The sequence below is a fragment of the Syngnathus scovelli genome, chromosome 21 (assembly GCF_024217435.2).
Source record: "Syngnathus scovelli strain Florida chromosome 21, RoL_Ssco_1.2, whole genome shotgun sequence".
NCBI lineage: Eukaryota > Metazoa > Chordata > Actinopteri > Syngnathiformes > Syngnathidae > Syngnathus > Syngnathus scovelli.
In genome coordinates, this window is record NC_090867.1 from 3,968,350 (window position 1) to 3,984,544 (window position 16,195).

Sequence of the window (16,195 nt, forward strand, 5' to 3'; positions counted from 1 at the left end):
TTTGAGGACTAATGTGATTTTCTGAGAAATGAACATTATTCTTGCTCTACCTTTTGGTGTTAAAGCTGACTAGATTTTAACAATAACGGATTTTGGAGAAATCCCTTCTTTCTAGTCAAGTCAAGTTTATTTGTATAGCCCTAAATCACAGTCTCAAAGGGCTTCACATTAGACAAAAATTGACAATTACTCTCAAAGCATCCCCTGATCTTAAGCTCCCAAAAGGGCAAGGAAAAACTAAAAAAAAAAACTGCCAGGGGAAAATGAGAAACCTTGAGAAGGGACCACAGATGGAAGGATCCCCCTTTCAGGATCACCAGGTTGTAATGGATGCAGAGAGGGCACAAGTAATACATAATATGAAAATCAATGAAAAAATGCATGTCGGAGGTGCCCTCGATTGTCCTGGCGGTGTCTTCAAGGAGGTTGAGCTGCAGTTTCCTCATCTTGAATTGGTCCCCGAGATTCCAGCTAGCCGCTATCAGCTTTTGCGCCACCTAACCCCCTCCCCAGCCAGGGAGGGGGTGGCCAGAGAGAACAAAACAAACTCCGGCCTAATCGGCCATTACAAGTTAGTTAAAGGCCATCTCATAGAAATGTGTCTTTAAACGTGTCTTAAATGTTTCTACTGAGGTAGTAGTTCTAATATCCATTGGTAGGGCATTCCAAAGCTCTGGAGCCCGAATAGAGAATGCTCTAGAACAGGTATGGGCAAACTACGGCCCGCGGGCCACATCCGGCCCACGGGACCGTTTAATCCGGCCCGCCAACCCTAAATAAATTGTATTATTAAACTTTTTTTTTTTTTCGGTAATTTTGCCTGCAATGACTGCGTTTCCCCAGTAGATAGGGAACCACTCGCCTGCGCATTTACTACCGGAAGCCGTGTCAGAAAGCTCGGTGCACACTCACAAGTGCGTGTACGTACTCAGTAGTACGGAAATGGCGCACTCGAGCTCTATTTGTATCAGTGCCGAATTTAGAGCGTGGGTTGTGACGACAGCATTCTTGTAATTTGCGCGCCGAGCTTTCGGATACAGTTTTACGCTACAGCCACCCACAAACCTTCCCCTGGAATCCTTCCATTAAAATGAGTCGCCCAAGGAAAAGCAAGGTGGACACTGAGTGCCGAGTGTTTAAAAAGAGTGGCCAATTTGGCTCGACGTACACGACGTGACGTTCAGCCACATGAACATCAACATCAACCCGTCACAGATCTAGGTAAACGGACCAACACCTCGGATCTCTCCTAAGAATTGCCACAACAAATTTTACTCCAGACTATGACACACTAGCAAAAAAAAAGGGAGACCAACAACACTGTTCCCACTGAAAATGAAGGGGAGGCTTTCAAGTTTGTTGTAAAAAAATGCATTTTGAATATGAGCTGTACAAATAGCAGGGATTGAAACTAGCGACCATTCTCATTTTCAAACAATGCAGGATGCTCAAGGACATTGATGCACCACCTGTTTGTGACTAATCTTAACCTGTAAAGTTCTTAAGGCTTACTTTAAGGAAGTGTTTCCCGTTTCCTCACCTCTGTTACCAGGTGTTTGTGAGTTAAAACTCTGCTCTGATTTTCAGATACCCCTCACCGTGTTGCCGTTTTGATTACTTTATTTGGATGTATGCTTTCACCGATTCTTCAAGATGATATATTTGGTTAGAATGTTTGCCGTTTTGATGTGATCTCATAAGATAAACATACATCTGGTGTCATATTTTATGAGAATCACTGATAGCAGTTTTTTAGGGATGTTTTTTTTTTTTTTTAATGCTGTTAATAAATGCATTTGTTTTCAAAAAACTTGTTTTGAATATCCATGCTTTACTACCTACTAAAGGCCCAAATCTTTTATGCAATGACCTTTACAGGTCGTTTATATTACTTCACACAAACACTACATCCATCTGCTCCTGGTTCGACCCCCCAGTCAAAATTTAGAACCCAATTCGGCCCGCAAGTCAAAAAGTTTGCCCACCCCTGCTCTAGAACCTGCAGACATTTTCTTGGCCCTCGGTGTAACTAAAAGACTAGCGTTTTGCGAACGAAGGTTACGAGACGGAACATAAGGAACGACTAGGTCGACGAGATATGAAGGCGCTAAGCCATGCAGTGATTTATAGGTTAGTAGAAGAACCTTGAAGTCACATCTTAAATGGACCGGGAGCCAATGTAAGTTGGCTAATATTGGGGTAATGTGATCAAATTTTCTTGTCCGTGAGAGCATGTTCAATAAAGATTTGAAGTTGCATAAATGTTCTAACTTCCTCTCTTTGTTTTTGTTTACAGCATCGGCAAAGTCCCCTAGGGAGTAAACGTAAAATTGGAGCGCTGGTGAGAAAACCTTTCGCCCTACTTTTGAGCACTGCCACTCAAGTACACTAGAGGACGGCATTGTATCAGCGATGCATCAAAAGGTGACTCCGTTTTAAGCATATTATGCAACATTTGAATTTATATAGCCTACACACAGCTAGTTTATTATATAGAAGAATTCCACAACTACGCTGTGTTCCATATGACTGACATTTGATTGCAAAGAAGTAAATAAATGAATGGTGCATTGTAAGAGCAAAATCAATGCAATATGTGACACATTAAAATAATTGAATTCCAGCTGTATCTCCAGTGACCTCCCAATGGGCTGATCCGTCACTCATCTTCATTTAAAGCCTTCAGCAGCAGCATCTGCTGCTGCAGCTTCATCTTGTTTCCACTGGAATGACAAGTAGTCTCTTTGGATTCTGAAAAGTTTGGCCTAATTGTCTCCTTCTTAGGCACAAACTTGAGCATTTGTTTCCTTCTGCCTTTGAGCAGAAACGCACGCCGCAACAAGCGCCTCGTTAGAGCGGCCGTGTGGACTGGAAGCAATTTGTCAAATGTCAGAGAAATTCAAAGAGAAAAAAGGGGGGGGGGGGGGGGGGAGTACTTCTCTGGTCTTGCCAGCCTGAAGCAAAGAAAAAAATGCAGTCTTATGCGATGAAATTTCTACTCGAGTGCAGTTCAGTTGTATTAAACTGTACAACACTTTTGCCTTTTCAAATTGATTTGGATTTTTTTAACTTGTATGTGCATTTTTAGGTGGTACTTGTAAAGAGGTTGGATAACCACAAATCTAAGTACCACATGGCTTTTGTTGATTTCATTAATTGTGGCTTCATTAAGAGTAAATGATTGGCCTGTATGCAGATATGATCACTCTTAAACAAGAAATAACATTGTCCTCTGCACAGGAAAAAAATGTAGGCCATGGCTGCTAAAAAACTCTTCTAAGTGATGAATAATGGAGCTTACGAGGCCTACGTCTTACATCATAAAAGAGATTTTTTGCCAATCAGGAATTTGTAGTTTTGACCCATTTAAGGCAATGTCCAATCAAAGTGTTGGAATGAATCTTTATCATATCAGCAGCATACATAATTTAGATTTTATTGCACGTGCTTTACCACGCAATGTCCAGTTAAAAGGCCATTGAGCAAAATTCCAGGACAATTTTCCCCAAACAAAAACTTGATTTTAGTAACAAAGTCCAACGTTAAATAATGTACGCAATGTCATTGGCGTTTGACCAGATTAGCATTTAAATTCATTTCTGTAGGGGCAAATTTGAGATCTGGGCCGTTTTCCCTTACCAGGACGAAATTAACATGTAAGAGCAATCTGTGAGGTCATTAAACTCAAATCAAGGCATCACTTTGGTATAATACTTGAAAATGTGAAAATGGTAAGTACAGTACAGTATGATGACTGGGGCGTGTCTTGCTTAGCGTCATTGGGCAAATAGCAAAGTACCGCCCACAACCTCGGGCCCATCCAATCCCGGTTTACCTCCTCCTTATCGGCCATTTTGGGCCAATCGGGACTGCGGTAAGCGCAACGTCACAGGGAAAACAAACTTACCATTGAGCGCGTGTGGAATCGTACTGTACAGTCGAATAGTGGAGCTGCCAAGTGGATGAGCGAGAAGCCAGCCGGCATCTGCAAGATACCAGCTCCCGAATAGACTTTAAATGCATTGAATTGACGCCTAGTCGTTCCGTTTAAGTCAACAACCGGGACACTCTCTAGACGGGATGCATCGTCCCAATGAAGACGCCGAACTTGGACGACCTCCTGCCGCCATGTCCACATCGCCGCTCTCCTCCTATTTTCGCCGCTTTTCTCTTCCTCGCGACTAAGAAACACAGACTTTCTTTTCAGTTGTCATGACGGAAATCAGCGAGAAGGAGAATGAGCCACAGCGGCGGGACCTCCAGAGACCACCGTCCACTGCGCCCAGCCAGCCAGAGTCTAAGGTATGACCACACCTCCACCGATGCCATGTTCATTTTGGGCACCCAAGATTTAATTTAACCACAGTCATTTGAAGTCTATTATGCAATTTGCTATTTATGCAAAGTTTTAGTCTGTTAGCGAGACAAACTACAATCTTGCGTAACACTTGAGCTGCATTAATTCTTACCTGACCTCACGCTTGCACAGGCACACGTCACGCTGATTGCTGAGTGTCTGTGCTGAACATTTAAAAGCCACAAACAAAGCAAAAAATAGCTTGCATCAGCCAGCCCACACTGGCAAAATGAATCTCACAGATAAGTAAATGCACATTTGCACTGTCTTGCAAAGGTAAATGATGTTGAAAATGTTGTAGCAGGTGCTTTAATTTATTTTGCTTTATTCATCATATATGTACTATGTATGGCCAAGTGACATTAATGTATAATATTCTATCAAAATCAGTCTGATTGCTGAGTGCCTACGACTTTAGTTAGTGACAGAATACTAGAAAGTGACCTACTGTAGTAATACTGCCCCCTCTGAATATAGCACCCCACTTGTTTTTTTGTTCTGGCAGTCTTTTGCGACAAGAGCTTTCTCTGTTCTTCAGTCTGTGTGAGGGAAATAAAAAATGAGCATAGAGACTAGTCTTTGCCCAAGGGTTCTATAAATAGGCTGTTGTGAAGAATGCTGGGATAAATTAATGATTAAGTAGAGGGTGTGTGCGGGAAAGGGAGGCAAAAAAAAGGATGTAATGGAGATTTTTCAGCCCTCTTTCTCAATAGCCTGCACATAACCCCCAGCAAAACTGTTGAATTGACGCTGATTGAAATACATGGGGGAGAAAATATTTTTGAACGCCCCCCCCCAAAAAAAGTGGGTCAACCGAGGCAGCTCTTCATCGCTCACGCTAATTGGTATCTTCGCTCCCAGAGGAAGGAGCACAAGAGCAGCTACCTGCTTAGATCAATTGGACGTTTTAAGCACCACAAAACCCAAAGTTCTCGTTCTTGTTTAGTGCAACAACAACATTAGCTAAATGAGCCGCATGCTGCTTCACCGACAGCGCTAAACAAGTGTTCACCTCATCAGCTCGCTTTTATTGAGCTCATGATGAAAGGACTGGCGGATTCACGCCAAGGCGGATCCGCTCAATGAAACCAATCAAACGGGAATTTTTAAAAGGCTTATCGATTGGCGTCCGCTCGCAAGGCGTGGCAAATTTGTGAAGTCAGGAAGTCGGGAGGAGGAGGTGGGGCAAGGGTGATGGAGATGGAAGGGGAGAAAAAAAGCCTGACTGCAAAAGGACGTTCTTTGAAAATGGGACTTTTAGGACAAATGGCGTCATAGCGCTAAATCCCCTCCGTGCTGTCCTTGTGTTGTTCTTTCTTCAAAGGCACTCATGCATGATTCATGCTCATGTACTTCCTGTTTTGATGTCCGCTGCGACTATTTAGGCAGCATGTTGCCTACTTGATGTGTTTGCGTTCCTTCCAGTTGCAGCGTCTGAAGCGCTCGCTGTCCTTCAAGTCTGTGATGCGCAGCAAAAGCGTGGACAACTTCTTCCAGCGTAGCCCCAGCGACTCACGGCCCCCCTGCACGCTCATCATCGCCCCAACGCCACCCGCCTTGCCCGAGTTGCCCCTGGCCTGCGAACGCCCGCCTGTTCTTTCACCGTCCGTCAGCCCCACCTCGTCGCTGTTGTCGCGCTCGCTATCCGTCAGTCCCGCGTTGTCCCTGAGCGGCAAAGTTGAGCCCAAGTCTTCGACCCCACCCACGGCACATCTCAAGACTCACTGTTTCCACGAGCACGTCTTCCGCAGGCCGGCCAGCTGCGAGCAATGCAAACATTTGATCCAAGGTAAAACCGTGTACACCCAGTTTTAATTTTCTCTGATCCCCATTTAGGTAGTAAACTAGTCGGGCCTGTCCTGTAAAATCCCTTCAGCCAAGGCTTTGTTGACAGGAATGTTAGATCCATTACATTTTACATGAATGAGAAAATTCAAAAACAAAGATACCCGTCGATACGCTGAGCACTTCAAGTGCTGGTTTTAAAGGCCAAATAACCTCTTAGGAAATTGTTTCTAGACCGAAACAAAGTTGATTTGTGCTTTGTTGTCAGTGCACAAATCTTACCGTGTGTCTTGAAAAGCACCACTAAGCCAATCCACTCCAGGGCCATCATCTGTATGCTTTCAGTCTACCTCTGTGATTTTCTCTTAATGCAATGAATGTGGATGTCGCCGCAGGTAACTCCAAGCAAGGTCTGCGCTGCAAAGCCTGCAAGCTCGCCGCTCACCTGTGGTGTTCGTCGGAGCTGTCCCAGCAGCCCTGCAATGGCAAGGTAGGGAAGCGGACACGAACTAGCGTCAACGTACTTGGCAATGGCTTAATGTCACCCTTGCTTACTTGCATTAGCGTTTTGTGTTGTTGCAGCCGCGAGGGGAAAACGTTGAGCCCGCCAATAATCGCACAGACGTGTTCTCCTGATTGAGTTGCTCTTCCATTGCAGTACGAGTAATCCGCTTCACAGTGGGCGCATATTTTCGCACGGTTAATCGCGGCAGAGTACGCGGTGACTCACGCGAGGCTACAGCGGCATCTGAACGCTGCGATGGTTGGTCTTTGAGTCTCTCTAATGGGCTTAGCCTCAACCCCCCCGTCCTGTACAGAGAGGATCATGTCAGCGCAAATCTAAAATGGCCCGGAGACTATTAAGACACTGACCCACGTGCGAAAGGTTACAAAAGGTACGGAATAAACTAGAAAATGGTTCACGTCTCCTACGACACTGAGCGGTTTTTGTCACGCTTCCTCTCGCTCCGTTGCCATCTAGATGTCCCCTTTCCCTCCCCTCCTCTGCCTCGAAATCAATATCTGCCCCCCCAACCAGCTGGCCCGGCTTAATTCAGTGTGAAATTCGGCGCCTTTGAGGGCACGGAAGCGAGCCGCCATCGCGGCTGTCCTTTTGGATGGCCGCACACTCATCAAAGCGGGGATTGGACATTTCGGAAAGCAGCCGCACATCCGCAGAACTTGCCGGGGAGTCGCACGCTGAGCAAGCACACCCGCAAATGTGCTTAGGTAGTCATGATGTTGAGCGACTTCAGCCTGAAATATTCATTCCGTGCAGAGGATTTTTTTGACTCTTTATTTCACACATGTTCTTTCCTACAACATTTCAAATGTTTGGGTATATTTTAGGCAGAAGTAGGTTTACTAGTAAGAAAGCACTGCTGTCTCCCAGTTGTGCAGCTGTTTTTTGCGAAGGTGACCATTTTGTGCGAGTGGCCATCTTTGAAGGTTTAAAATAGACCAGGACATAAACGCTGACAGCACCCAAGTGCATGCTGACGTTCAATAGCGGAGCGTGCCCGTGATTGTTTTTAATTGAAGCCGCTCCGTATTCTTGCTGCCGTGGCATCAGCGTTACTTGAACGTACAGAAAAACAGTTTCATTAAAGAGACCTGATGAGCACAGCCTCGCCTCAAATAATGACCTGCAGGGACACACTAAAGACATTACCGCACATTTCCATTCAAGTTGTCTCGGGCAAAAAATGTTAATGTTTCACTGTCATACGCGACTATTATTAGACGACAGCATCAAGGTGAGAAAAGCTGCCTTTGTAATTTATCCCGACAAGTGTTGTATTCCTCGTGCTAAATAAAGCTCCTGCTGATCCCGCTCTCGCTTGATCTTCCGCAGTCTGTCAGTGGACGGTCATTTTTAGTCATCAAGCCGCTTGATAATGTGTGTGCACCATTTGCTGCTTCTTCTCACCCTCACCTAAGCCTGCGCTTTGCCTAACCTGTCACCTCTCACACGCCGTCTCTCTCCAGACGGGAGCTTTTAAGCGAAACTTCAGCTCGCCTCTTCTAACCAACGAGTCGCTGGGCGTCGTCAGGGAGACTCCTGAGGTGCAGGGTGAGTGAGGGAGTGCGTTTGCGCGGCCGCTGTTGTTCATCAGCTATCGGATGTCCAACCTGTGGCACGCTTTGTCCCATCGCAGAGGTGGACCCCGCCACGGTGGACCCCGTGTATGAAGCGCTACGCTACGGCACATCGCTGGCTCAGATGAGTCGCTGCAGCTTCGGCAGCATCTCCGAGTCGCCCCGTCACGAGGTTGAGAAACTCCCAGACAAGCTGGAGAATCAGCCAATCGCAGAAGAGGAGCCCATTCCAGGAAGTAAGTTTGTGTCCATCCAATGTGGTGTCCACAGTTGTTTGGCTATCCAACACACTCTGCATTTCTTCTTCCTCTTTGTGTCCATCCAGTGCTCACGCCTCCTGAAAGCGAGAAGGCAGATTCCGAAGAGCAAGTCAGCCTAAAGGTGAGTCTTTGCACATCCTCCTCGATTTTTTTGCTCTTCTTCCTTATCCTCTTTTTCTCTTCCTCTTCTCCATGTGATTGCCTTCAGACTCCCAAGCGTGTGGAGGTGCACTCCATGCACACCTACGTGGCTCTCTACAAGTTCCTGCCTCAGGAGAGCAACGACTTGGAATTACAGTCAGTCAGTTATACAATTATTGTTATTAGTGCAGTATATGTATTTATGTTGTTATTTATGCTTCCGTTAGTGGTAGTATGAACTATGGCTCGTTTCCCTCCTCCTAAACCTGTTATGACAGGAAGAGTGAAAAGAGCTATGGCGCCCACCTGTAATCTGTGCACCACAAATCATCTTGTGATATAAGTGACACATTCCACCGTAGAGGAGAACTAAAAAAATTATAATGAGAAATCAGCCTGACTCATGAATTTGAATTAATGTCTTGAATTTATGACGCTCTTATTCAGCCCTAATATACGATTGCAGCTAATGCTAGCCGCTTCTCGTGTGTATCCTCCAGGCCCGGCGATCGCGTCAAAGTGACAGATGACGCCAATGAGGACTGGTGGAAGGTGAGTTTGGAAGCGTCGTCGTCATCTTTGTTCTCTTGGCCGCTGTTACCTTTCGTGAGCCAAATGCCATCCTGGCACTTGTGCAATCAGTCAAGCCTCCTCCAGTCCAACGAGGCAGCCAGACTTGAGAGCCGCCCGCTTGTCTTCGAAAGTCAAGGAACGTAGGTGTTAGCGTGGGGAGGAGAGGATGTCGTCCGTGTTTTGTAGTGTTGACCATATTTGTTGGATTCGCTAATTATTGCGCGTTTAACTCTTTGTGTTGGCCGCGGTGTGGGATTAGCGTGCCGCAAACGCCGTTGTGTCGTTTGTTCTCACGTTGTTAATTATAGGAACCAGTTGTTTTTGCTTCAGCTCATATTCAAATAGGCGTAAATAATCAGCAATCCCAAGTAAATAATGATTGAAATAACACGTGCCTATGCAAGCATAGAAAAATGAGCCACATGCTGCTTCACCAAAAGATTATCACAAGTATCCTGTCTGGTAATTTGGCCTTTACAAGTGTGTGTGTGTTTTTACGATCAGGGAAAAAGCCGCGGCAAGGTGGGATATTTCCCTGCCAATTTTGTGCAACGGGTGCGCCCCGGCGAGCGAGTGTGGAAGGTCATGGCTGGTTTCCACGGCAACCGAGACAAAGGCCAGATGACGGTGAAAGAGGCCCAGGTGAGCTCTCATGCACACACGTAGACAGAATTAGCGAATACATTAAAAGCAATGTATGTAAATGAATGCGTAAAAGTGCTGAAGTGACAGAATACATATTTGCATTGTGACGCAGCGCACTTGTAGTCACATTTTGGAAGAACTTACATTTTTCCCAATGTCTCTTTTCCCTCGCTCCCAATCCATCGTCCGTAACGCCACCCCCCTCATCCTCGTTATTCCATCGCTTGTGCATTTCCCATTCCTTTCCCCTCAATTGGACTCCCATCCTTTGGCCATTTTATTGTCCGACTATTTATTTCTTGCCCATAATTCATCCTTCCGAAATCCTGGCTTGATCACACCATCCCTCGCCCCGCATTCTCCCACCGCAGATCTGCGTAGGCAAGATCGAGGAGACGGACGGTTTCCTGCGCTTGAGCAGCGGCAAGAAGCGAGGCTTGGTGCCGGCGGACATTTTGCTCGAAATATGACGTCGGCTAATAATAGTACTGATAATTGTGATCGTAATAAATTGACGGAAGAGTCCTCGGGAATGTTTTTCCCACCTCCAAATGCCCTCGCTGACGGGGTAGGGAACAACAGCTTTGCTAGTTTTTTTCTTTCCAGCTACTCACCATGTAGCGCAATGTGGGAAATGTAGCGTCAAGGAGTACGAATGGGAAGACAGGCTACCTCACCGCTAACTCAGAAAATGCGATAGGACCACGGGAAGCCTACGAAAGGCTTTGTTACGTGTGTTCAGTCTCGTATTCATTATGTACACAATAATAACAATAGTCATAGATGACATCATCACTATCAACAAGAGAAACATTGAGGCGCTTTTCCGTCAACTCAACTTCTCTAATTGTTTTCACGCTAGTCATGAGCTGTGAGCTAAATCTTATTTATGTTAGCGTCTGCTAAAAGGGATACGTGTAAATGTCTCTACACCATTGCACTTCTGCTAGTCTGTAAATTCAACACTTCCAATTTGCCTTATCTGCTGTACTCATCCTGTATGTGCCGTCACATAGTGTGTCTCGGAATGCCAGCGTTTTAAAAAAAAAAAAGATGTAAAAGCAATAAGTGTAAATAAAACCTTCATGCTACTCTGCGACTAATACAAGCATTGATACCACAATTATAACAGAGCACCACTTACCGTTTTTGTTTTCATTGGCACTTTTGTTTCATCTTAACCACTTTTGTCCATTATGAATCTGGAAGGTATTCACAGTCAAAAAGACATTTTCTGTTGGACCCATTGCAGCATTCTGAAGCAACACTATGCACAGCCCATCGAGTTACTGGCTCTGTTTTGTCTGCACACGCATACAAAAATACACACTTGGGCTCAGGATCCTTTTTTGACAGGCCATATCGCGTATTTTGCCGTCGCCCAATAAAATGCGATGGATTCCTTCATTTCTTTGTGTGCGCCGTCATTTGTTGGACAAGCCTGTGTTGCAATTAAGAATTAGCCTACCGCTTGGCTGAGATGCTAAATTTTGAAAAACATTTATGAAACATCAGAGGAGAGATGATTCAGCTAAAAATAATTTAAGCATTTTTTTTTTTTTTTTTTTTTTTACATTAATTAATCAGTACCCAAGAAGTAGCCATCGGTTTCCAAGAGGTTGCTGACCTCGGGTATAAAATGTTAGCAGTGCCAAAAGAGCATTAACGTGACCAACAGAAAAGTCAATTAATTAGCCAGCCTCGACGAGGAAGAATGTTTGACATCCATCAATGAAAATTGCTAAGCTGTGTGATTGAGCGCCATCTGATGGTGTCGTTAGCAAGTCGGTGGGTGGGCTTAATGACAGGAAGCCGTCAAATCAACCCACACAAAACGTTTTGCGTCTTTCTATCCTTGTTAGTCCCTTTTGTTTGTTTGCAGATCTTGGGAGGATCCATCACGCTTACGTTCCCCTCGCCTCCATCCGGAGGAGCCCCGACTCGCCTGCTCGTAATGAGCGCAAGTAATCACATTAACGCCCAATAAAATTCATTGGCAGCGGAAAAGCTGCTGGCAGGCCATGGACAACACTGGCACTGCCGGCGCGCACCGTGCCGCCATTTTTCAAATCATGACCCAATTTTGTTATCAAACTGGATATAATATGATTTTGGAAAGACGCACGTGTGGCAGGACATCAAGTTGGTCCGTTGTCATTTTTTCAAAGATATTTTTCTAATTACAAGTACAAACCAAAACGTCTCTCCTCTTGTTGGGGCGTGCTTGAAATGTTAGGTCGACGTCTCCTTGTGCGTTCACACTTGAATCTTTGGCAGCTCGGGGGAAACGAAACGTCCACCTTGCAAAATGCGGGGGGAAGTTGTGCACCAAAAATAACTCTTGATGACATGTGCGACTTGAGAGGTGAGCAACTTTGGCAGAAAATAAAATAAAAAAGACGAAAACGATACCCAATAATAGTCCCCCCCCCACCTTGGTTCCCAACATGAAATGATCATTTGAAGGTACAGTCACAAAAGGCCCTCACAAATAGTGAATTCAAGGACGGCAAACTGCAAATTTTACCGTACTCGAACGTGTCCTTAAAGTCGGGGTGAATGCTGCTGCAGGCGGTTCCATGTGGCTGACTCAGCGATTCTCACAGATGTTTTTTGTTTGTTTCCAGATGGATTAAGCCCATGTGGCACATTGTGGGAAGTCAACCGTCCGCTGGCCCACCTCCACACCTGCTTCCGTCTCGCTTTTTTGATGTCGTCGCCCCTCCACTCCCTACATGGCCATGGAGCATCAGAAGTGGCAAAAGTACACAAGTAAAGGTGCGGATATATTATCGTTCGGCCCGATTTTTACTTTGAACTATTTGGGATAAACGTTAAATGCATCCATTCTTTTTCCTCTGTCAAGAACGACTATTACTGCCCAAACTGAGGTGGCAAGATTGGCTCAAGGTCTGCCCAATACTGCTCCCAAGAGGCCAAAACGTGCACAACAAAAGGTGCAGCACCATGTCTATTGAATTGAAGCAAAAACGCTTGGATTTAATGTAATGACGTCATTACTGTATAATTTTGTAAAGATTTTTGAGATGCAGGGATTCTGCACTGATAGAGCTTTAAATTAAACGGGTCCAAATCAGAGATACCAGATGGCAAAGGATTTAAATCCCATGCCGTAGGATGTGGGCGGGGTCAACATGAACAACAAAATTCAAATGACTCTGCTCCAAAGCACGTTCGGCCTCCTTCTTTTTCGTCACATCTTTTCATCTTTCCCTCTCTTGGCGGCACTCAATTATCGGCGTTGGCACTTCAAATGGAAATTAGTGTTTTGTTGCTTAATGTTTAGACACTTAGGCAACATGCATATATAGTGAACAAGAAAAAAAAAAAGTCCATAACAATTGAATTCATATCACATTTGTCCCCCCGCTGTTAATTAAACTTCTCCAGCTTACAAAAGTGAAAAAAACGAATCACGCTGCGGCTTAACTTGTTTAGCATTTTAATGGGTTTAGTGTTTGCTGACTCGTTTATTATTTAATGAAACGTTTTTGTTTGCTGCCTCCAGCTGTTTTTTGCTTCCCCGCTTAAAACTCCGCCTCCAACTATATCTGTTTATTAATATTATGTGTGCCAAATGTTGAAGAAAGCATAGTGTAGGCAGACCTCTATTTTGTTTAGATTCAAAAAAACTATTTTACCGCTAAAAATTAACATGAAAATTGAGCAGATGTACAAATACAAGGCGTACAAAAATAAATTGCCCCCCTGTCGTATTAGCAAACCTCTGTCAACCTCCAGTATGGAAGGTCCACCGTCCTCTGAAGTGAAGTAAAAATAGTAACAGCGAAGCAGCTCAGAGTGACGTGTATTTATGTTAGCTCCGTTGTTATTGTTGTATGTGGAAAATGTGACTCTGAGTGCGTTGAGGGCTGAGCGTAATCGCGAAGAGCGGCTCATATTCCTTGCCGTCGTCTAATCCCATTAAGTCTCACGCTCCAGAAAACTGCGGCGCCTCCCCGCAATGAAGAACCAAGATGAGGCGAGTCACAAAATGGCCTCCGCCTAGTCCCCCCCCCAATGCGGTCTCATCTACTTTACCTGAGATGTCTCTTTATTTTTACACACAGCGGGATTGCTTTTATATGGCGACTCCATAGTGCAATACTGATAACGCTAATAAAATGTGAATCATAGATTAAACCACGCAGGCAGATTTGAACTCATTCACCACCGTTTATACCACTGGCGTGAAATGGTTTGTTAAAATTCTCGCTTACCTGTGTACCTAATGAAGAAGTTGGCAGAAACAACAGTATTTAAAAATCTAACCTCCACACTGCGCATTGACCAGCATGTGGTAACATTAACCCAATTTATTAATAACAAAAGCAGAGATGCAGTCGCTATTTGCCTGCTTCATCCTCCTTGGCCAAGTTCTTGATGAACTCCTCCCTCTTGGCCTGGAGACGTTCTTCTCTGCGCCTGCGAGCCTCCTTTGTCTTTGTGCGGCGAGCCTCGGCCTGGTGGCTGCGCCAGAGGACACAAGTGTTAATATTTATACTGATAGACATTTCAAGTCAGTATTATCATTTCAGTTGTGAGGCAAAAAAGCCGGGAAGTGTAGCAACACTCGAATCCAGCAACCTTGGCGCCACCCAGTGGACAAAAGTGGAAATTACAACAACAGTGAAGTCTTATTTTGATTTCATTCATTGTTGTGTGTGATATATCCTTGATAAACCCTCATGAGGGTTTAATCAAATTGAAATAACTTACGCCAGGAGCTTCTTGCGAGCCTTGTCTGCCTTCAGTTTGTGAATGTGCTCCATCAGGATGCGCTTGTTTTTGAACACGTTACCCTTGGTCTTCAGGTACAGACTGTGGTACCTGGACAGGGAGGTGCAACTTTCAGTTAAATGCAATGAATTGGGAATAGAGAAAAATCGAAGATAACACTTCTCACTTACATGTGCCTGTCAATCTTTTTGGACTCCCTGTAGCGGCGGAGGAGACGGCGCAAGATGCGCATGCGCCGCATCCACATCAGCTTCTCGGGCATACGGGCGTTGGCAGTACCCTTCCTCTTACCTGCAAAGCCAAGAAAGTGAGTTTACAGTTTTGTTCAAAAGCCATTTTATTGTATCAGTTGATTTTGCATGACCAACCGTAGCCCATGTGACGGCCTTTGCGGCGCGCCAGCGTGTTCTTGCGGCAGCGGGCACGGGAATGCACTGTCACAGGCTTTCTGATAATCAGGCCATCCTTCACCAGCTTGCGGATCTGCTGGCCTGTCATGTAGAGTTGCATTGAAACAATTAAGCTGGCACAAATAAGCGATAACCTGTAGCCGGTAAAACAACTCACGTGAGTTGGCATTGGCAATCTCATTGGTCTCGTTTGGGTCCAGCCAAACTTTCTTCTTGCCACTGCCCATGACGCTGGACGCCAAGCGCTTCTGAAGCCTGAGCATACTGGGGAAACAAGTTGGACTAGATGCAATTATGTGACTGACAAGTCATTATACTGAATTTGAACCATTTCCCAAATTGTCATGGACATTTTCCACCCAAACTGTATCTTTCACTTAAAGTAGCAGCAAGCTTGTTTTGACAGTTACTCCCAACAATGTCGTTGGCTTTAATTTAATTTAGCAATAAAGATATTGCTTTGATTGCATTTTGAACTGTGAAAGCATATTCATTGCATTAAGTGAATGAAATTTATAGCAGACTTGTACTTGAAATACCTTTGTCCCTCGAGGTATGAAACCGCAAACCCGAGTTGCAATGGTTCCTGACACCGTCTCGACTTGTTTACCTATGTGTTGTGACGTCAGGCATGTCTGTAAAGTTAGCACCGGACCTAAATTAGCAATTTTCTTCCATGACGCTTTAAATCTCATCAACCCTGACGGAATGTATCTACTGGTGTTTGAAATAAATTACCCGGAGCCTATGAGAACCGTTTATTTATGAAAATAAAATACATCTGATTGTGGAACAGCAAGGAAACTTACCTCATGCCTACGGCGAGCTTGACGAAGACAGGGGAAGCCGGACAGTGTGGTCGCAACCATTTCAGTCGTCGTCAAGGGTCACCAGCACATCCACAGCTACAAAAGGCGAAATAAACCCGTTGTTTGCAATCCATATATAGCAATTTGAATATCAATGGCTCACAAATAAACAAACTAGTGCGAGTATTGTAGGTAACGTATTAAAGTTTTAGCATTTAATTCACCACCCACCCTCGAAGAGTGGTGTGCTCCACGTGCATGCACTTCTTTTTTCCATCCCTAGAGGGCGAAAGATGACAGCTTATTTGAACCAATCATGTAGTCCCTGATTTAGCCCAGCAGTGGCAGTCGCGT

At 44.9% G+C, this 16,195-nt stretch overlaps 2 protein-coding genes across 6 annotated transcripts; one reads left to right on the forward strand and one right to left on the reverse strand.

Moving 5' to 3' along the window:
- Window positions 1-205: 205 nt before the first annotated feature.
- LOC125991194 (SH3 and cysteine-rich domain-containing protein 2) lies at window positions 206-14,245 on the forward strand. 4 transcript variants are annotated; one of them, XM_049758900.2, is made up of 13 exons: window positions 206-2,424; window positions 4,208-4,302; window positions 5,783-6,146; window positions 6,538-6,632; window positions 8,132-8,216; window positions 8,302-8,478; window positions 8,568-8,623; window positions 8,711-8,799; window positions 9,144-9,195; window positions 9,721-9,858; window positions 11,744-11,825; window positions 12,489-12,639; window positions 12,728-14,245. In XM_049758900.2, the coding sequence occupies exons 2-12, from the start codon at window positions 4,213-4,215 to the stop codon at window positions 12,635-12,637; spliced, it is 1,377 nt and encodes a 458-aa protein (XP_049614857.1). In that variant the 5' UTR covers window positions 206-2,424; window positions 4,208-4,212; the 3' UTR covers window positions 12,638-12,639; window positions 12,728-14,245. The 4 variants fall into 4 exon arrangements, with proteins under 4 accessions (XP_049614857.1, XP_049614856.1, XP_049614859.1 ...); XM_049758899.2 differs by lacking the exon at window positions 206-2,424 and having other exon boundaries at window positions 3,739-4,302; XM_049758902.2 differs by lacking the exons at window positions 206-2,424; window positions 11,744-11,825; window positions 12,728-14,245 and having other exon boundaries at window positions 3,852-4,302; window positions 12,489-12,638.
- On the reverse strand, window positions 14,169-15,950 carry LOC125991202 (large ribosomal subunit protein eL19). 2 transcript variants are annotated; one of them, XM_049758922.1, is made up of 7 exons: window positions 15,842-15,946; window positions 15,572-15,667; window positions 15,190-15,296; window positions 14,991-15,113; window positions 14,793-14,913; window positions 14,602-14,712; window positions 14,169-14,352 (listed from the first exon to the last, which is right to left on the reverse strand). In XM_049758922.1, the coding sequence occupies exons 3-7, from the start codon at window positions 15,293-15,295 to the stop codon at window positions 14,229-14,231; spliced, it is 585 nt and encodes a 194-aa protein (XP_049614879.1). In that variant the 5' UTR covers window position 15,296; window positions 15,572-15,667; window positions 15,842-15,946; the 3' UTR covers window positions 14,169-14,228. The 2 variants fall into 2 exon arrangements, with proteins under 2 accessions (XP_049614879.1, XP_049614877.1); XM_049758920.1 differs by lacking the exon at window positions 15,572-15,667 and having other exon boundaries at window positions 15,842-15,950.
- Window positions 15,951-16,195: the final 245 nt, after the last annotated feature.

Coding starts and splice junctions, on each gene's coding strand:
- LOC125991194 (XM_049758900.2), top strand. CDS start 4,213: ATGACGGAAATCAGCGAGAAGGAGAATGAGCCACAGCGGCGGGACCTC. Junction 4,303..5,782: donor CCAGCCAGCCAGAGTCTAAG/GTATGACCACAC, acceptor CGTTCCTTCCAG/TTGCAGCGTCTGAAGCGCTC. Junction 6,633..8,131: donor AGCAGCCCTGCAATGGCAAG/GTAGGGAAGCGG, acceptor GTCTCTCTCCAG/ACGGGAGCTTTTAAGCGAAA.
- LOC125991202 (XM_049758920.1), bottom strand. Junction 14,914..14,990: donor AGGCCGTCACATGGGCTACG/GTTGGTCATGCA, acceptor TTGGCTTTGCAG/GTAAGAGGAAGGGTACTGCC. Junction 14,353..14,601: donor GCTCGCAAGAAGCTCCTGGC/GTAAGTTATTTC, acceptor CCTCTGGCGCAG/CCACCAGGCCGAGGCTCGCC.